Source organism: Anomaloglossus baeobatrachus, chromosome 8, assembly GCF_048569485.1.
Source record: "Anomaloglossus baeobatrachus isolate aAnoBae1 chromosome 8, aAnoBae1.hap1, whole genome shotgun sequence".
NCBI lineage: Eukaryota > Metazoa > Chordata > Amphibia > Anura > Aromobatidae > Anomaloglossus > Anomaloglossus baeobatrachus.
In genome coordinates this window covers 174,774,495-174,795,782 of record NC_134360.1, presented here as the reverse complement: position 1 = coordinate 174,795,782, position 21,288 = coordinate 174,774,495, and the positions used below count along the sequence as shown (strand labels likewise).

General features: G+C 49.4%; 1 protein-coding gene across 1 annotated transcript in view; it reads right to left on the bottom strand.

The window, feature by feature from the left end:
- The window catches only part of TADA1 (transcriptional adaptor 1), a 75,484-nt gene extending 58,377 nt beyond the window's left edge, over positions 1–17,107 (bottom strand). The window contains exons 1-4 of the mRNA XM_075320990.1: positions 16,902–17,107; positions 15,085–15,176; positions 4,282–4,347; positions 4,102–4,184 (exon numbers count right to left, since the gene is read on the bottom strand). Of these exons, the coding sequence (XP_075177105.1) occupies positions 4,102–4,184; positions 4,282–4,347; positions 15,085–15,176; positions 16,902–16,975 (315 nt within the window). The 5' untranslated portion in view covers positions 16,976–17,107. The remainder of the gene's footprint in view (positions 1–4,101; positions 4,185–4,281; positions 4,348–15,084; positions 15,177–16,901) is intronic.
- Between the last annotated feature and the right edge of the window lie 4,181 nt (positions 17,108–21,288).

Here is a 21,288-nt window from a genome sequence, read left to right as displayed (position 1 = left end):
TTGGAGTGGGCGCAGATGAAATTGCGCGAAGGGCACTGCCTCCATCGCTGCCACCATCTTCCCCAGGAAGTGCATGAGGCGCCTCAAGGGGTGTGACTGTCCCCGAAGAAGAGATTGCACCCCTGCCTGCAGAGACAGCTGTTTGTCCAGCGGTAGCTTGACTACCGCTGATTGTGTATGAAACTCCATCCCGAGGTAAGTCAGTGACTGGGTCGGTGTCAACTTGGATTTTGGGAAGTTGATGATCCACCCGAACTGCTGGAGAGTCTCCAGAGCGATGGTAAGGCTGTGTTGACACGCCACCCAAGAAGGTGCCCTGACTAGGAGATCGTCTAAGTAGGGAATCACCGAGTGGCCCTGAGAGTGTAGGACCGCCACGACGGATGCCATGACTTTGGTGAAAACCCGTGGGGCTGTCGCCAGGCCGAAAGGCAATGCCACGAACTGAAGGTGTTCGTCCCCGATGGCGAAACGCAAGAAGCGTTGATGTTCGGGTGCGATCGGCACGTGGAGATAGGCATCCTTGATGTCGATCGATGCTAGGAAGTCTCCTTGTGACATCGATGCGATGACCGAGCGGAGAGATTCCATCCGAAACAGTCTGGTGCTCACATGTCTGTTTAGTAGTTTGAGGTCCAGAACGGGACGGAATGATCCGTCCTTCTTTGGCACCACGAACAAGTTGGAGTAAAAGCCGCGACCAAGTTCCTGAGGGGGAACGGGAATCACAACTCCTTCTGCCTTCAGAGCGTCCACTGCCTGAACAAGTGCGTCGGCCCGAGCGGGTGGCGGAGATGTTCTGAAGAAACGAGTCGGAGGACGAGAGCTGAACTCTATCCTGTAACCGTGAGACAGAATGTCTCTCACCCATCGGTCTTGGACATGTGGCCACCAGGCGTCGCAAAAGCGGGAGAGCCTGCCACCGACCGAGGATGCGGTTCGGGGATGCCGAGAGTCATGAGGAGGCCGCCTTGGAGGCAGTGCCTCCTGCGGCTTTTTGGGGTCGTGACTTAGACCGCCACGCATAGGAGTTCCTCTGGCCCTTCTCCGGCCTGTTGGACGAAGAGGATTGGGACTTGGCGGAGGGACGAAAGGACCGAAACCTCGATTGTATTTTCCGTTGCTGAGGTCTCTTCGGTTTGGACTGGGGTAAGGAGGAGTCCTTTCCCTTGGATTCCTTAATAATCTCATCCAATCGTTCGCCAAACAATCGGTCGCCAGAAAACGGCAAACCGGTTAAGAACCTCTTGGAAGCCGAGTCTGCCTTCCATTCTCGCAGCCACATGGCCCTGCGGACTGCCACTGAATTAGCGGATGCCACCGCTGTACGGCTAGCAGAGTCTAGGACTGCGTTCATGGCGTATGAAGAAAATGCCGTCGCCTGAGAAGTCAAAGACGCAACCTGCGGAGCAGAAGTACGTGTGACCGCATTAATCTCAGCAAGACAAGCTGAGATAGCTTGGAGTGCCCATACGGCTGCAAAAGCCGGGGCAAAAGACGCGCCCGTGGCTTCATAGATGGATTTCACCAGTAGCTCTATCTGCCTGTCAGTGGCATCTTTTAGCGATGAGCCATCTGCAACCGATACCACAGATCTAGCCGCCAATCTAGAGACTGGAGGATCCACCTTGGGACATTGAGCCCAACCCTTAACAACGTCAGAGGGGAAGGGGTAACGTGTGTCAGTAAGGCGCTTAGTAAAGCGCTTGTCCGGAACCGCTCGGCTTCTGGACAGCATCTCTGAAGTTAGAGTGATCGAAAAACGCACTCCGTGTACGTTTGGGGAACCGAAACTGGTGTTTCTCCTGCTGAGAAGCCGACTCCTCTACAGGTGGAGGCGGGGGAGATAGATCTAACACCTGATTGATGGACGAGATAAGATCATTTACTAAGGCGTCCCCTTCAGGTGTATCAAGGTTGAGGGCGACGTCAGGGTCAGAGCCCTGAGCTGCGCCGTCCGCCTCGTCCTCCAGAGAGTCATCAAGGTGGGACCCCGAGCAGCGTGAAGAAGTCGGGGAAGATTCCCAGCGAGCCCGCTTAGCCGGTCTGGGACTGTGGTCCGTGCAGGAGTCCTCCACGTGAGGCCTAGGGTCCCCCCCGGGAGCGTGCTGCGACGCGGACCGAGAGGTACCTGGAGGCGACAAACCAGCAGGGCCCGGGGCCTGTGTAAGGGCCGGTCTGGACTGCAAGGCTTCTAGCAGCTTGGCAGACCACTTGTCCATAGACTGAGCCATGGATTGTGAAAGTGACTCAGAGTTTCTCAGCAAAAACTGCAAACTCTGTTCCTGCCGCCTGGACCGGGGGAGCAGGGTGGTCAACCTGAGCCGAGGGGCCCACAAGTGACCGAGGCTCCGGCTGAGCAAGCGAAACAGGGGTCGAGCATTGCTCACAGTGAGGGTAGGTGGAACCCGCAGGTAACATAGCCGCACACGAGGTACAGGACGCAAAAAAACCCTGTGCCTTAGCGCCCTTGCTCCTTGTGGACGACATGCTGTTGTCTCCTAGGAGAGTGATCACTGAGGGTATATGGGAAAGGGTATACAGCCCGGCCGAACAGAAATATATATATACAAAATACGTATCTATTCCGGCACCCTAGGGGGACCAGCACCGGGTGACCGGTAAAAAGCGGAGTGTGTGTCCTCCAGATTCCCTGCCTTAGGTCTCCCAGAGCTCTTCCCTGATAATCCTCCACCGGCAGAATGCCAAAAAATGGCTGCCGGAGCTCTCAGGGGAGGAGTGGAGCCGTGGGCGGCGCTAGGAAAGTGCGGGAATCTGGGGTCCCCACAGTGATCAGTGAGGGGGGAGGAAACATACAGGATGCTCCGGCCCTCACATCCGACGTCAGGTCGGCCGTCCCGCCTTTACCCCTGACAGACAGGCCCGGGGGCGGGAGTTTTGCTACTAGGCCGCGATGAAGCCGGGGACTAAAGTTAAAACCGCGGCCGACAAGCAGGCGCGGTCGGCGCGGAGGTCCGCCGGTCTTCACAAATCCGCAGCTGCTGCAGCGTCCGGGAAAGAGGTGCTCCATGCACAGTCCCCATGGAAACACAGAGTACCTTATAGATGCAGGGCCCGGTCCCTGAGGATGAATAGACTCCTGTCCGGCAGATTCCCACAGGGGCTGCGGAGGGAGCCCGGTCCCAGTAAATGGATGACCGGTCAGGATCCCACTTCTCCCAGAGCCGCTGAGGGATGGTGAAGGAAAACGGCATGAGGCTCCGGCCTTTGTACCCGCAATGGGTACCTCACCCTTAACAGCACCGCCGACGTAGTGGGGTGAGAAGGGAACATGCCGGGGGCCCCGTGGGGGCCCGCTTTTCTTCCAACCGAAATAACTAAAATGAGAATGCATGAGTGGATGTGTGCCTCCTTCCACACAAAGCATAAAAACCAAACTGAGGAGCCCGTGATCCACGGGAGGGTGTATAGGCAGAGGGGAGGGGTTACACTTTTAAAGTGTAATACTTTGTGTGGCCTCCGGAGGCAGAAGCTATACACCCCAATTGTCTGGGTCTCCCAATGGAGCGACAAAGAAATTGAGAGTGCGGCCGCTGGAAGCAACGGACAGTGCAACGTTTTTTGTGTGCATCGAAAAAATGGAAAGCGACGGATCCGGCGCCATCCGTCTTTTTTATAATGGAAGCCTATGGGCATCATCATCTGTCAAATGACGGAATCAGGCGATGGCTCTGTCTTTTGTTTCTGGGCATGCCCAGAAGTTGTGGAAATTCACTTCTGGTCACAAAAAATGTGACCAGAAGTGTATTAGACGGATCTATTAATTTACCAGATCCGTTGAATCAGTTTTGATACAATATGCGACAAATCCGTCGCATCAGGCACAAACCGGATTGTGCTTGATGGCAAAAAAAGTGATGTGTGAAAGTAGCCTAAGAGAGCTGCTAGACTTGCAGCAGAGAAAACAGGGATTTTATCAAAACTCAAGCTCAGAAAGTGACATCACTGATATCAGGGTCTCTGTGTCCACATCACGCTGCCCTCTGATGGGGCAGCAAGGCACAGATAAGCTGTACTGACCCCACCTTGCTTTACATTACAATTGCACACTTCATCTTACGAGAGGATACACGGGCTTACATCAAACTTCTGCCGAACAGAGGTGATTTTTTTCTTTCCTTTAGGCTTCGTTTTGGTTGTGCAGGGTAATACTCCGGCTCCCTCTAAAACAAGCGAAACATTGGCGTGTCACATCATCATGTATCATCCTTATTACCAACGTTAAAATAACTAATAAGAAAACTTAATGCAGTTACTTACCAGGAGATGAAATAAGAATTTGGCATCGGGTAAGAATAGCCAGGAGGAAATCATTGTGGGAATGGACTGCAACAAAAATACGCTTATATTAGCAGGCATCTCAGAGACCATTTGTCTTGCCGTGTAAGGGTCAGATATAAGGTGGTGTTATCTAATATTTACAGTATTTATTTTCAGATCATCATTGATTCCATGGTGCTGTACATGAGAAGGGGTTATAATCAAAATATAGCAATGAGCAAGCAGACTGGTAAAGAGGGGAGAGGGTCCTGTCCTTGTGGATATAGAGTCTATAGAATAATGCGGAGTAGACAGTAGGTTGGGGGTTGCGCCTGCTCCGGTGGTGGCGAGGCGGCAGTGGGGACATTGCAGGCTGTAGCTTTCTTGAAAAGATGGGTTTTCAAGTTCTGTCTGAAAGTCCCGAATGTGGTGGATAATCGGACATGTTGGGGCACAGAATTCCAGAGGATGGGGGACACTTGGGAGAAGTCTTGGAGGCGACTGGGTGAGGAACGTACAAGTGTGGAGGAGAGAAGGAGGTCTTGGGAGGATAAGACATTACATGTGTGGAGGACTCTGGAGATTAGTTCGGAGATATATGGATGAGACAGGTTATGGAAGGCTTTGTAAGTCAATGTTAGTAGTCTAAACTGTATTCATTGGGAAATTAGGAGTCAATGATGGGATTTGCAGAGAGGAGAAAAAGGAGTAGTGAGGTGAGAGGTGGATTAGTCAGGAAGCTGAGTTAAAGGGAATCTGTCAGCAGGTGTTTGCCAGGTCATCTGAAGACAACATGCAGTAGGGATTAAAACAAAGATTTCAGAGATGTGTCTCTTATCAAGCTCTGTACTGCTTACCTGCATTGATTGTTTTAACACCAGGACCTTATCATTGCTCGGATTACAGCATTGCTTGCCTGGTAGTCCAGCACGCCCCTGCTGTGATTAGTAGCTCACTGTCTATAAATATTGTACATACAGAGCCTGATGTGGGCAGGTGCACGTTTCTCAGCTCTGCTGCATTGCTAAATCTAAAAACTCTGTGTCAAAACAATTAATTAAGTGACAGATTGTTGAATTCAGGGTCTCTTTGCCTATATCATGCAGCTCTCAGATGAGGTGGGAAACACCTGCTGACAGATTCCCTTTAACCCCTTAAGGACAAAGCCAGTTTTGTACTTAATGACCAGGCCATTTTTTGCAATTCTGACCAGTGTCACTTTATGAGGTTATAACTCTGGAACGCTTCAACGGATCCCGGTGATTCTGACATTGTTTTTTCGTGACATATTGTACTTCATGATAGTTATAAATTTAGAACGATATTTTTTGCTTTTATTTGTGAAAAAATCGGAAATTTGATGAAAATTTTGAAAATTTTGCAATTTTCAAACTTTTAATTTTTATGCCCTTAACCCAGAGAGTTATGTCACACAAAACACTTAATAAATAACATTTCCCACTTGTCTACTTTACATTAGCGCAATTTCTGAAACAAAATGTTTTGGGGTTAGGAAGTTAGAAGGGGTCAAAGTTCATCAGCAATTTCCCATTTTTTCAACAAAATTCACAAAACCATTTTTTTAGGGACCACATCACATTTGAAGTGACTTTGAGAGGCCTGGGTGACAGAAAATACCCAAAAGTGACACCATTCTCAAAACAGCACGCCTCAAAGTACTCAAAACCACATCCAAGAAGTTTATTAACCCTTCAGGTGCTTCACAGGAACTAAAGCAAAGTGGAATGAAAAAAAGCAAAAAATAAAATTTTACCTAAAATGTTGCTCTACCCCAAATTTATTCACTTTTAGAAGAAATAACACAACAAAATGAACCCCAAAACTTGTTACCCACTTTCTTATGAACGCGCCAATACCCCACATGTGGTCAGAAACCTTTGTTTGGACAAATGGGAGGGCTCGGAACAGAAGGAGCAATATGTGAATTTTGGAAAGCAAATTTGGCTGAAATAGATTGCGGGCACCATGTTGCATTTACATGTCCGCCAAGGTACCTAAACAGCAGAAACCCCTTACAAGTGACACCATTTTGGAAACTAGACCCCTTAAGGCTTCTATCTAGGGGTATAGTGAGCATTTTGGATCCACAGGTACTTCACAGATTTTGATAACGTTACGTTGTCACATTGAAAATTTTCATTTTTTTCTCAAAAATGTTGCTTTAGCATCAATTTTTTCACTTTTTCAAGAGGTAATTCCAAAAATTTGACCCCAATGTTTGTTACCCACTTTTTTATGAGCGCGGTGATACCTCACTTGTGGTCTGAAACCTTTGTTTGGAGAAATGGGAGGGCTTGGAACGGAAGGAGCAATATTTGAATTTTGGAAAGGAAATTTGGCTGAAAAAGATTGCGGGCACCATGTCGCATTTGGAGGACCCCTAAGGTACGTAAACAGCAAAAAAACACCACAAGTGACCCCATATTGGAAACTAGGCCCCTCAAGGAATTTATCTTGATGTTTGGTGAGTACCCTGAACCCCCAGGAGCTTTACAGAAGTTTATAACGTTGAGCCATGAAAATAAAAAAATAAAATTTTACCACAAAATTGTTACTTCAACCAGGTAGCTTTTTTTTTCACAAGGGTAACAGGAAAAAAATCACCATGAAATTTATTGCGCAATTTCTCCTGAGTTTGTTGATATCTTGTATGTGGTGGAAATCAACTGTTTGGGCACACTACAGGGCTCAGAAGAGAAGGAGTGCAATTTGACTGCAAAATTGGCTGGAATCAATAGCGGACGCCATGTTGCATTAGGAGAACCCCTGAGGTGCCTAAGCAGTGGAGGTCCCCCACAAGTGACCCCATTCTGGAAATAAGACCCCTCAAGGCTTTAATCTAGGTGTATATTGAGCATTTTGAATCCACGAATACTTCACAGAATTTGATAAGCTTAGGTTGCCATATTGAAATTTTCATTTTTTTCACAAAAATGTTGATTTAGCGACACATTTTTCACTTTTTCAAGAGGCAACAACAAAACGTGTACCCCACAGGTTGTTATCTAATTTCTTGTGAGCGCAGGGATACCACACATGTGGCCAAAAACCTTTGTTTGGATAAATGGGAGGGCTTGGAATGGAAGGAGCACCATTTGAATTTTGGAAAAGTTGAAGTAAATTGCGCGCACCATGTCACATTAGCAGGGCCCCTTGGGCACCTATACATCAGAAACCCCCCACAAGTGACCTCATTTTGGAAACTGGACCCCTCAAGGATTTTATTCAGGAGTATAGTAAACATTTTGAATCCACAGGTACTTCACAAAACTGTTGCTGTAGCAAAAAATTTCTCACTGTTAAGGGGGCTTTACACGCTGCGACATCGCTAATGCGGAGTCGTTAGGGTCACGGAATTGGTGACGCACATCCGGCCGCATTAGCGATGTTGCTGCGTGTGACACCGATGAGCGATTTTGCATCGTTGCAAAAATGTGCAAAATCGCTCATCAGTGACATGGGGGTCCATTCTCGATTATCGTTACTGCAGCAGTAACGATGTAGTTCGTCGCTCCTGCGGCAGCACACATCGCTATGTGTGACGCCGCAGGAACGAGGAACCTCTCCTTACCTGCCTCCCGGCCGCTATGAGGAAGGAAGGAGGTGGGCGGGATGTTCCGGCCACTCATCTCCGCCCCTCCGCTTCTATTGGGCGGCCGCTCAGTGACGTCACTGTGACGCCACACGGACAGCCCCCTTAGAAAGGAGGCGGTTTGCCGGTCACAGCGACGTCGCCGGGCAGGTAAGTATGTGTGACGCATCTGCGCGATGTTGTGCGGCACGGGCAGCGATTGCCCGTGTCGCACAACAGATGGGGGCGGGTACCCACGCTAGCGATATCGGGACCGATATCGCAGCCTGTAAAGTAGCCTTTAGGCTATGTGGCCATGATCCAGCGACACGGCGTCTAGTACCCAGTGTCAGCCTCCTGCAGAAATGTGAGTGTTGTCCACGGGAGAACGCAGCTGCCCATGCCCACGATTTGGGTTCAGGCTGCTGTGGACTTTAGTTCTATTCTACCTGCAAAGAACACTCATCTCCGCAGCATAAATTGACATGCTGAGGCTCGGGAAGCTGCGCCACAGGTCGATTTATGCTGCGGAGAAAAGAAACACAGTGGGCACGGGATTTCTAAAAATCCTGCCACTGTGCTTCTACTGCACAACGCAGCGTTATGGACGCAGGGAAAACACTCTGCGCCCAAAACGTTGCAAACCCTGATTGTGGGCACACAGCGTAAAATGCTACAATGGATGAATGGATAGATGTCAAACATATATAACGTCCCACCCCCCTGCATATTCTAAGCTGGCGCCCTTTAGTGCCTTTCATGTGACACTAAAGGATGCCTAGCCTTGTATTTAGCCAAAAAAAAAAAAAAAGAATTAAAATAAATGACGTGGGGCCCCCCCTATTTTTGATAGCCAGCTAGGGTAAAGCAGACAGCTGTAGCCTGCAAACCACAGCTGACAGCTTCATCTTGTCTGGTGATCAATTTGGAGGGCTCCCCAAGCTGTTTTTTTTTTTTAATTATTTATAAATAAATAATTAAAAAAAAAAAAAACAAACGTGGGGTCCCCCCAAATTAGATCACCAGCCAAGGTGAAGCTGACAGCTGGGGTCTGGTATTCTCAGGATGGGAAGAGCCACGGTTATTGGACTCTTCCCAGCCTAAAAATAGCAGGCCGCAGCCGCCCCAGAAGTGGCGCATCCATTAGATGCGCCAATTCTGGTGCTTCGCCCCAGCTCATCCCGCGCCCTGGTGCGTTGGCTAACGGGGTAATGAATGGGGTTGATACCAGGTGTGTAATGTCACCTGGCATCAAGCCCAGCAATTAGTTATGTCACGGCGTCTATCAGATACCCGACATAACTAATTGACAGTAATAAAAATAAAATTGACAACAAAAAAAAATTTATTTGAAAAAACACTCCCCAAAACATTCCCTGATTGACCAATTTATTGAAAAGAAAAAAAAAAAAATCCACAATAATCCATTTGGACGTCCACGTCGCCTCTGGACCTTCTAGAATATGGGGGAGACGTTCAGGGAACGTATCCCCCATTTTCTAGGAGGGCAGACCCTCCATTTGAGGAGAGTGGGTGCAAAGAATCTGCACCCACCCTCCCTGGGTCACAGCTGCAGAGTGCGAGCAGCCAGCGTCCTGAACACAGGAAGCTGACAGCTGCGCTCTGCTCATGTGACCGGAGTCTGCACAGAAGGAGCCGGAGGAGGGGGCCGCGGGGGATCAGAGCTGCGACAGGTATGTATGACACCGGGGGACACCGGGGGACACCAGGGGGGGGGGTAGGGGGGGACCCGGCAGGGCCTAGGGAGCAGGTTTCTGTCGTATGTGTTATGGCACATACGACAGAAACCATAGGAACAGTGGAAATGCGGCCGGCGCGCTGCTGTGATCGCCGGTGCGCGCGGCCATCTTGGATTTTCGGGAGGGGGTTGGGGGTCGGGGGGGGCACTTTGGGGACACCGGGGGACCGGAGGGAACCGGGAAAAAGATTTATCTCCCATCTGACATGTTTGATCATGCCAGATGGGAGATAAATGATTTTTTACCGGCGCGGTCATTTACTATAACTTGATGATCGGTATACGGTGTATACCGGTCATCAGGTGAGCGGGGACCGGAAAAACCGGCCCGAATCATGATCTCCAGGGTCTCAGCTACCCCCGGCAGCTGAGACCCCGGAAATTTTCTGACTCTGGGGGGCGCTAGACCCTTTTTTCCGACCGCCGTTAAAAAGCGGCGGATCGGAAAAAGTACCCTTATTTACCGCCGTTAAAAGGCGTATCGGCGGTCGTAAAGGGGTTAAGGATGGACTGGAGAGATGCAAGAGTGTTTACAGTGTGGCAATGGAGGATATTGCAGTAGTCAACACAAGAAATGATGAGGGTATTAGATAACATTTTAATTAGTGAGGAGAGTGTGTGCTCGGCACTGCTCGTTACTCGATCGAGCAGCGGGGGGCTTAGGTACTCACGGAGTTTGGCCGAGTATCACGGGTGCTCGGATGTTTCGAACGTGAGACAATGACCACAACGCACAGGCTTCCTTCACTGCATAACGTATGGAGGCAGAGCTCAGGGAAAGCCATGCACAGTCTCTGAATGGCTCTCACTGGGGTTAACGCCAGGCTTCCGGATGTTGTGTGTCACATAAAACGAAAGAGGAAAAAAAGCCCCGTCCTCCCTCCAGCCGGAAATCCTCTGTGTATGGCTGCCTGTATGTGGGCCGAGAGCCGAACTGCACCATCAGTGACTTACATTACACTCGTTCCTCGAGTTCAGCACTTTCAGAGCCTCTGACCTGCTCAACTCGGGAACCCGAGCATTGTAGTGCTCGCCCATCTCTAATTCTAATAGACGAACTCTGGAAATATTTTAACTGGAGGTTGCGAGAGCTTGGATGTGCGGTTTGATTGACAGGTGAGATTCAAGGGTTACTCCGAGGCAGCGGACCACCGGTACAGGGTATAGTGTAATGTTGCTTAAAGGGAACCTGTCACCAGATTTGGTGACTATAAGCTGCAGCCACCAGCACTGAGCTCTTATATACAGCATTATAGAATACTGTATATAAGAGCCCAGGCCGCTGTGTAGAACATAAAAAACACTTTATAACATTCACCTAGGGGGTGGTTCGGTGCAGATGGGTGTCTCTTTTCTCCGATACCGGCACCTCCTCTTTCAGCCATCTTTGTACTCCTCCTTCTGAAGCCGGGGTGCATGACGCGTCCCAAGTCATTTACTCTACACTAGCTGGCATTGAAATCCTGCACAGGCGCACTACAATACTTTGATCTGCGCTGCTCAGCGGGACCTCAATGTCAGCCTGTGTGGATGACGTAGGACGCGTCATGCATTGCAGCTTCAGAAGAAGGACAGAGATGGACGAAAGAGGAGGTGCCGGTCTCTGAGAGCAGAGACACCCATCTGATCAGTCTGCACCGCAGTGACCGTTAGGTGAGTATTATAAAGTGATTTTTACCTTCTACACAGCGGCCTGGGCTCTTATATACAGTATTCTAGAATGCTATATATAAAAGGGCCTTGTGGTGGTGGCCGCACCTTATCGTTGCCAAATCTGGTGACAGGTTGCCTCTAAATTCGTAGATAAATCGAGTCGGGGATTTAAGTCGGATGTTGGAAAGATGATGTGTTTGGTTTTGTCTCCAAGTTATAGTAAGCATGTACCAATCCTTCCATCATACAACCACATCTAAAATAGGAAGGGCAAGCATCACCAGAAAACACATCTAAGGTGTAACACCATCTAGCAGTTTCTAGCGCTGACTGCCAGACAATTCTTTTGCTTAGATACATGAATGTCAATTATTCCATTGGTCCTTCAGTCAGCAGGCCGGGTGGAATCAAATTTCCCCAATCAGACCTCGAGCCCGTAGGTGCGTCATTGATTTACACATTTATTATTCTTCATTTCTTTGAAAGTCTAGAAACAAAATATTAAGGGGGAATTCCACCCACCGGATGGCAAGGAATGCCAAATTATTACGGATTTGACTGCAGAAACGCCAACCAATAAGTACAACCAACGATGACAATATGGCATTCTGCAGCACAACCACAGCAAGGAGGTGCAGTGTAACATCTTACCACAAAGCCCCTTACACGGAGCAGGAGTCGTCCATTTCTATCCTTCCCATAGAGCCTGAATGCAGGGTACGTGCCCGACTAACACTATTTCAACGTTCCCATCATAGCATGTGATCACCCCTCTAGGATGGACGATAACGTGCTGACTGCTGGGTCTCACAATCCCAAAAATGAGGCTCTGAAATGCTTGTTTAGGTAGAAGCAGCGGCCATGCTTCATTCATTCTCTCTGTGACTGATGGAGATTGTGGAGCACTGCACTCGCTCTGCCATTATCGGTGCTGCACATTCAGGGCTAACCTTCAATTTTCGGGAGTGATATTAGATCGCTGCTGTTGGAATCAGTGGAGTCCTAGCACACTTGCTAATATTGGAGTAACCAGTTAACAGTCCAGTAGCAAGTCATCCCAGAGCCATCCCCATCAGAACATTCTCATGAATGATCAGAACGGCTGAGGCTTCTGTACCCTGGGTACGAGGTGAGCGCTCGCAGATACTCCAGCACTGCTTCATGTACCGTATTTTTCAGACTATAAGACACTTTTTTTCCCCCAAATATTGGGGTAAAGTGGGGGGTGCGTCATAGTCTGAATGTGGCTGTGGAGAATGAGGGTGCTGCGGTGGAGCGGGTCGTCGGGGGCACGAGCAGGCTGTAACAGCGCCTGCTGTGACTACGTGGGCCCACTCACTTCATATGCATGCCCATCCTCCCGCCCATCATCTCTCAGCGCTGAAGCTGGCGCTGACAGGTGGGCGGGATGATGGGTGGGGGATGCGCACATAGTAAACAGCCGGCCCGCATGATCACCCCTGGCAACTACAGCCTGGAGTGATCATGCTCTGCTGTATTCACTGCTCCCCGCGCATCATCATCAACGCGGGGGGGGGAGTGAATAAGTACGGTACACTCACCAGTCACTGTTCCCTGCAGCATCGCAATGTCCTCCTGTCTGCCGGCCAGCTGATCTGTGTAGAGAGCGGTGCACACAGCGATGAAGTCATCCCTGTGCGCCCTGCTCTCCACACATCAGCGGACGGCAGACAGGAGGACATTGCGATGCTGCAGGAAACAGTGATGGCTCCACACAGGTCAGCGGCGCTGCTGCTGACACAGACAGGAGGATGAGCGATGCTGCTGGAGGGAGGAAAGGGGAGTATAAACGTTTATTTTTTTCTGTGCCACAGGATGCAGGCCATATAGCAGGATGGGGGTATATAGCAGGATGGGGGTATATAGCAGGATGGGGGTATATAGCAGGATGGGGGTATATAGCAGGATGGGGGTATATAGCAAAATGGGGGTATATAGCAGGATGGGGGACATATATACAAGGATGGGGACCATAACCAAGATGGGGTACCTTAGTAGAGAATTTGGGGACATTACCCCATAACAGTGTCAGCAGCAGATCCTCGCCCCATAACAGTGTGTCATGACCACATTTTTTTGCTTAAAATTTTATTTCCTATTTTTCTCCTCTAAAACCAGGGTGCGTCTTAGGCTATGTGCGCACGTTGCGTTCTCTGCAGTGCGGAAAAGAACACACCCTCTGGCAGACTGGACACTGCGTTTATAAAATAAAATGCATCCACAACGCATGCATTTTGGATGCTTTTTCCATGCGTTTTGCATGCATTTTTGCGCCAACATCCCCGCACACATCCCGACATTACCGCCGACATCCCGGCACACATCCTGACATTACCGCCGACATCCCGGCACACATCCCGACATTACTGCCGACATCCCGGCACACATCCCGACATTACTGCCGACATCCCGGCACACATCCCGACATTACCGCCGACATCCCGGCACACATCCCGACATTACCGCCGACATCCCTGCACACATCCCGACATTACCGCCGACATCCCGGCACACATCCCGGCACACATCCCGACATTACCGCCGACATCCCCGCCGACATCCCCGCACACATCCCGACATTACCGCCGACATCCCCGCACACATCCCGACATTACCGCCGACATCCCGACACTACAGCCCTCATCATCACCGCACACACACCGGCATTACCTCAGTGACGTCCCCGCTGACAGCGCGATTCACTTCAGTTGCTGCGTGGAGCTCACAGGGGTGGCGGTGTTCTACTGCCGCTCCTGTCAGCTTCATGTAGCAGAGCTGGATGCGTCGCAGGACCTCTGGCGCTCCCCATCCTGAGAATACCAGCCTTCAGCCGTGTGGCTGTATCTTGGCTGGTATCAATATTGGGGGGACCGCACGCCGTTTTTTTTTAATTATTTATTTATTTTACTGCACGATATAGACCCGCCCACCTGCGGCTGTGATTGGTTGCAGTGAGACAGCTGTCACTCAGCGTGGGGGCGTGTCTGACTGCAACCAATCATAGGCGCCGGTTGGCGGGGAAAGCAGGGAATACGAGATTGAATAATGAGCGGCCGGCATTTTCAAAAGAGGAAATGCCGCCAGAGCAGTGTGAACGCTGTGCAGCGCCGCGCCGGTGATCGGGGAACGGCGAGTATGAGAGAGGGGGAGGGGGAGACTGACCGACGGACAGAGAGGCACAGACCGACAGAGAGAGAGAGAGAGAGAGAGAGAGAGAGAGAGAGAGAGAGAGAGAGAGAGAGAGAGAGAGAGAGAGAGAGAGAGAGAGAGAGAGAGAGAGAGAGAGAGAGAGAGAGAGAGAGAGAGAGAAACCAACTGACAGAGAAAGAGACCAACCGACCGACAGAGGGAGATTCACAGACATCCACAGACAGAAATTGACAGACATCACAGAGACTGAAAAGACCTGCGTTTTGTTTGTCAAAAAAGCATGCGGAACGCAACAAAAATGCAGTCCAAGTGCATTTTGGTGCGTTCTGACCCACATCATTGATTTCAATGGGTGGAGAACGCAGCTACAACGCACAAAAGAAGTGACATGCTTTCTTTTCCGCAGCGATTTTGGGCATTCAAAACGCTGCGTTTACAAACGCAGCATGTGCATTGATTCTTCGGCTTTCTCATAGACTTTGCTGGGGAAGCTGAACGCATGCAGTTCAAAATGCAGCGTTTCCGCGGTAAAAAACGCAACGTGCGCACATGCGCACATAGCCTTATGGTCCGGTGCGTCTTATAGTCCGAAAAACACGGTAATAAATTAGCACACATTCATCCTCACCATTCTCCTGAGAGAGAAGCCGCCGAGCTTCAACATCAAACTCTTCTTTACTTATTTTCTGCTTGAACCAGAGTTTTAAATTTGCCCAATATCTGAAACACAAATAAAAAAAAATGGTTAAAACAGGTTTTCCGATAATCTCAATCAGATTCTCCAGCTTTGTTACCACCTGGAAGTGGCCTCTGTATAAAAACGGATATCACAGCGCATAGCTGGATGCATCACACACCAGATACTACCCAGGACCCCACTGCCTGAGAAACTAAAGCTGGAAGGGCTGCAGCCGAGGATCAGAGGCTGTGTGATGGAGGCGATTCTAGGGGATGGCTCTCTATGTTATGCTTTTATTAAAGGGAGACTTTCACCATGTTTTTGAACATTTATGGGCTTCGGCTTCACCTGACCTCTGTGCATAGACAGAAAGCTGTAAGTAAAAAGTGAGGAACAGAACTACCTGCAGCTCATGAATACTAAGGCAGAGGTTCCCAACTCCAGTCCTCAAGGCACACCAATAGTGCATGTTTTCAGGATTTCTTTAGCATTGCATGGGTGTTGGATTCAGCACCTTTGCAGGTGATTAAATTATCACCTGTGCAATACTAAGGAAATCCTGAAAACATGCACTGTTGGTGTGCCTTGAGGACTGGAGTTGGGAACCTCTGTACTAAGGAATACACACAAGAAGCCAGAGTAAAATTCATTAAAATCAGGGATGGAAGTGGCATCCACAAGTCACATGCGGCCTTAGCCACAGGAGAAGGAGGAAACAGCCCCTCTGCCCAGCAACATGCAGCCCCTCCCACAGCCACATGCGGCTGCAGGCAGAAGAGGTAGCCCCCCATAAGACACATGCGGCCGCAAGCAGATGAGGCAGCCCCCCATTAGTCACATGCAGCCTCAGGCAGAAAAGGCAGCCCCCGATTTGTGACTAATGGGGGGCTGTTTCTTCTGCCTGCAGCCTCATGTGTCTACTGGGGGCTGCCTCTTCTGCCTGTGGCCGCATATGACTGGGGGGCTGTCTCTTCCGCCTGCGGCTGCATGTGTCTAGTGGTGGGCTGCCTCTTCCGCCTGCATGTGTCTAGTGGAGGGTCTGCCTCTTCCACCTGTGGTCGCATGCGTCTAGTGGGGGCTGCCTCTTCTGCCTAAAGCCGCATTTGTCTAATGGTGGGCTGCCTCTTCTATCTGCGGCCGGGGAGCCTGAGGCTGCATGTAGAAGAGGCAGCCCCCATTAGTCACATGCAGCCTCAGGCAGAAAAAGCAGCCCCCCATTAGACAAATGTGGCCTTAGGCAGAAGAGGCAGCCCCCACTAGACGCATGCGGCCACAGGTGGAAGAGGCAGCCCCCATTAGTCACATGCAGCCGCAGGCAGAAGAGGCAGTCCCCAGTAGACACATGAGGCTGCAGGCAGAAGAGGCAGCCCCCCATTAGTCACATGCAGCCGCAGGCAGAAGAGGCAGCCCCCCATTAGTCACATGCAGCCGCAGGCAGAAGAGGCAGCCCCCCATTAGTCGCATGCGGAAGAGGCAACCCCCCCAGTCACATGGGACCCCTATGCATTAAGCATTGGGAGATGTGTGTGTGAGATATATATATATATATATTATATATACACACACACCTCCAGTACAGTGGATACACTCAGCCCAGTGTGTGCTCTCCATGTAGCAGCTGGCTCCTCACACCTGCCATTACTGGCCATGCAGGCCGCACAGTGACGGCCCAGCTCGCCCTCAGCACCCCGGGGCGCGCGGTTACTTTAGCCCGGGGATGTGCAGGCCTCCGGTTCTCGCCCTGTCCGCTGACACCCTGCACTCACTGCTTCACGTTCTCCCCCAGCGCCTCGCTCAGGCCTTTCTTGGCCGCTTCCAGTTCGCTGACAAATGTCGCCATGACGGTGGATTGCTGAGAGCAGAGCGGAGTCCGGCGGCGGCTCAGGACACCATCCGTGCGGGCTCAGCGCCACTCCAGGAGCCGCCATCCAGAGCCCGCCTATACCGACAACGGACACCAGAGGGCGCCCCGCGTACACAGGTAGGAAACGGAGCTTTTTTTTTTTTTTTTTTTTTTATGGAAAAGCTTTATCATTAAGAACAAGATTACAGCGGAGGCGGCGAGAAGAAACACGTGGAAATGTCAGTGAAGAGCTGACACCAGTGGGACACTGTGACATAATATCGCGATTACAGAAAACCCAACACTTGAAAGGGTTCTGCACACATCACATGACAGATCATGTGATTTTAGGGGGTTTTGTTGGGATTTAACACTAGAAGTCCCAGAGAGGGGTCATTTAACATTTCTACCTTTGGAACCCAGAGACGGGTCGAATGACCTGAAGGATTTTAGCTAGAATCCTATAATCACCGTCTTTTGTTCTGTAATTAAGGCCATTACTGTCGCACCACAGGAGGTTGTTGTTTTCCATTGAGTTTAGCCATTTAGTTTCTAGTTAGCTCTATTCAGTTTATTGTATGTCATTTGACCCTCTTTCGGGACTTAAGGGGGGAACTCGAAATTTCTGTGACTTCTAGTGTTAAAGGGAAAAAACCTAAATGAGACCCAGAATATACAGATAGGGCTCTTACTCAAGTACTAGTAGAAACCTATAATGCAGAATGAGAATAAGGAGCCGAATAATTCATACGATAAAATAGAAATCTTTATTGCAAATATTATTAAAAACAAGAATTTAAAAAGAAGAGGACACTGACAGAAAGTCTGAGGTTGTCAACAAAAGATTTGTTCCAATAATGAATATTACACAGATATTATCTAAGTACATAGAAGAATTCAAAGAGGTGATAAGTATGGAAAAAGAAATGTACAAAAATTAATGAATGTATCTCTCACTGAAGGGGAGGGGTGTATATTCAAGAACACTGCATAAAAGATGCTGGAAGCAAAGTATACAAACAGGATGCTGCAGAGCACACACCAATATAAAGGATCAACACTCCTTATAAAAAGGTTAGATAAATGATGCCAAAAGAGCAACTGAAGGTATAACCCCAAGAGAGACCAATAATTCCAAAGTTAATATACAGAATTCCACAGGGATTTTAAAAAAATCACATCTTACATGATCCTGGGAGTGATAATAAATATGTCATGGCTAAGTTGAAAGCAGACAAAGGTATAGAATCAAAATAATTCCCAATCAATGTGAGAATAGCGGTCAAAAGGTTAATATATAAAGTCCTTGCTGCCACAGAGAAGTCTTAAGCCCCTTTCACACATAGCGACGCAGCAGCGATCACGACGGGCGACCTGACCTTATCAGGATCGCTGCTGCGTCGTTAAATGGTCGCTGGTGAGCTGTCAAACAGGCAGATCTCACCAGTGACCAGCCCCCAGCCAGCAGCGACGCGTGGAAGTGATGCTGCGCTTGGTAACTAAGGTAAATATCGGGTAACCATTACCCAATATTTACCTTGGTTACCAGCGCACACCGCTTAGCGCTGGCTCCCTGCACTCCTAGCCAGAGTACACATTGGGTTAATTACCCGAAGTGTACTCCGGCTACGTGTGCAGGGAGCCGGCACTGACAGCGTGAGAGCAGCGGTGCTAGTAACTAATGTAAATATTGGGTAACCAAGAAAGGGCTTCCCTTGGTTACCCGATATTTACCTTAGTTACAGCTTACCGCAGCTGCCAGAAGCCAGCTCCCTGCTCGCTTCAGTTCGTCGCTCTCTCGCTGTCACACACAGCGATGTGTGCTTCACAGCGGGAGAGCGACGAGCAAAAAATGAAGCAGGACATTCATCAACGACCGGCGACCTCACAGCAGGGGCCAGGTTGTTGCTGGATGTCACACACAGCGACAGCGACGGGACGTCGCTGCTACGTCACAGAAAATGGTGACTTAGCAGCGACGTTGTTGTCGCCGTCGCTGTGTGTGACACCACCTTTAGTCCATATAAATACACACCGAATTGGCGTATTAAAACGGCAGACCAGCAGCAAAGACAACTCAGAATAAAAAATATAACTACTATCAAAAGATGATATAATTTCAAAAGGTACACCAAAATGGCGTTGTGGCAAAGCTTAGACCAAAAAAAAGGAAGGACCAGCTATAAGAGGGGATCAACCAGGATAATACCTGTGGAAGTGCGTGTGCACGGATAAGAGAACAACCAGGGAGCCTAAAGAAGTACTCCTACGCACGTTTCGCGTCTAGCTTCTTCTTTACCCCCTGGAAGAAGCTAGACGAGAAACCTTTTGACCGCTATTCTCACATTGATTGTGAATTGTTTTGATTCTATACCATCGTCTGCTTTCAACTTAGCCATGACATATTTATTATCCCTCCCAGGATCATGTAAGATGTGATTTTTTTTAAAATCCCTGTGGAATTCTGTATATTAACTTTGGAATTATTGGTCTCTCTTGGGGTTATAACTTCAGTTGCTCTTTTGGCATCATTTATCTAACCTTTTTATAAGGAGTGTTGATCCTTTATATTGGTGTATGCTCTGCAGCATCCTGTTTGTATACTTTGCTTCCAGCATTTTTTATGCAGTGTTCTTGAATATACACCCCTCCCCTTCAGTGAGAGCTACATTCATTAATTTTTTTACATATCTTTTTCCATACTTATCACCTCTTTGAATTCTTCTGTGTACGTAGATAATATCTGTGTAATATTCATTATTGGAACAAATCTTGTTTTGTTGACAACCTCGGACTTTCTGTCAGTGTCCTCTTCTTTTTAAATTCTTGTTTTTAATAATATTTGCAATAAAGATTTCTATTTTATCGTATGAATTATTCGGCTCCTTATACTCATTCTGCATTATAGGTTTCTAGTGTTAAAGGGAAGCTGTCACCAGATTTGGCCCCCATAAGCTGCGGCCACCACCAGTGAGCTCTTATATGCAGCATTCCAGAATACTGTATATAAGACCCCAGGCCACTCTGTATAACATAAAAATCACTTTTTTAATACTCCCCTAGGGGGCGGTCCGGTCTGATGGGTGTCGCTGCTCTCCGGTACGATGGGTGTCGCTGCTCTCCGGTACGATGGGTGTCGCTGCTCTCCGGTACGATGGGTGTCGCTGCTCTGCGGTACGATGGGTGTCGCTGCTCTTCGGTACGATGGGTGTCGCTGCTCTCCGGTACGATGGGTGTCGCTGCTCTCCGGTACGATGGGTGTCGCTGCTCTCCGGTACGATGGGTGTCGCTGCTCTCCGGTACGATGGGTGTCGCTGCTCTCCGGTACGATGGGTGTCGCTGCTCTCCGGTACGATGGGTGTCGCTGCTCTCCGGTACGATGGGTGTCGCTGCTCTCCGGTACGATGGGTGTCGCTGCTCTCCGGTACGATGGGGGTCGCTGCTCTCCGGTACGATGGGTGTCGCTGCTCTCCGGTACGATGGGTGTCGCTGCTCTCCGGTCTGGCACCTCCTCTCTACAGCAATCGCCGTTCTCCTTCTTCTTAGCCCAGTATGGATAATGTGTCATGCACACTAGTCGACATTGTGGTCCTGTGCAGGCGCACTTTGATCTGTCCTACTCAGGACAGATCAAAGTATTGTGGTGTGCATGTGCGGGCAATTTGTAACCTTTCCTCGCTCCTGCGCTTTACAGTACTAGGCTGGGTAGAAGGAGGATGATTTCACTCACCTCTTCGCTGCCGTCGCCGCCCGACACTGGATTTTGGCTCAGTGTGCATGACCCCGGAGTTTGGGTCATGCGCACTATGAAGCCGGGTGTTTGCGTCCTGGTTTCAAACTGAAGTAGTGCACATGACCCAAACTCCGGGATCATGCACACTGAGCTGAAATTCAGCGTCAGGCGGCAATGGCAGCGAAGAGGTGAGTGAGATCATGCCCCACAGGGACGTACTAACATGCTAATGGGGCCGATTAGCCAGGGGAAGCAACGCCCAGGGGATTAGTCCCCGTGCTCATTAGCATACAATAAAAGATCTTTAGAAATACTTTTTCTAAAGATCTGTTTATCTATGCTAGTGTATACAGGGACGGTTAGGCAGGAATCAGCAATATGCACCCACAACTGCTCGTGGTTCTGGGTGCATATTGGACCTGACAGGGTCCCTTTAACTCCCACATCTCTGCCACGATGTCCAATCCACCAGTCTGCGTGCGGGAGCCGGGGACCACCCTCAGCTCCAGGGGTGGGTGACAACTTGACTTTTTTGTTTTTTTCTGGACAGTTTATCAGAAAATTATGTGGATGAGGC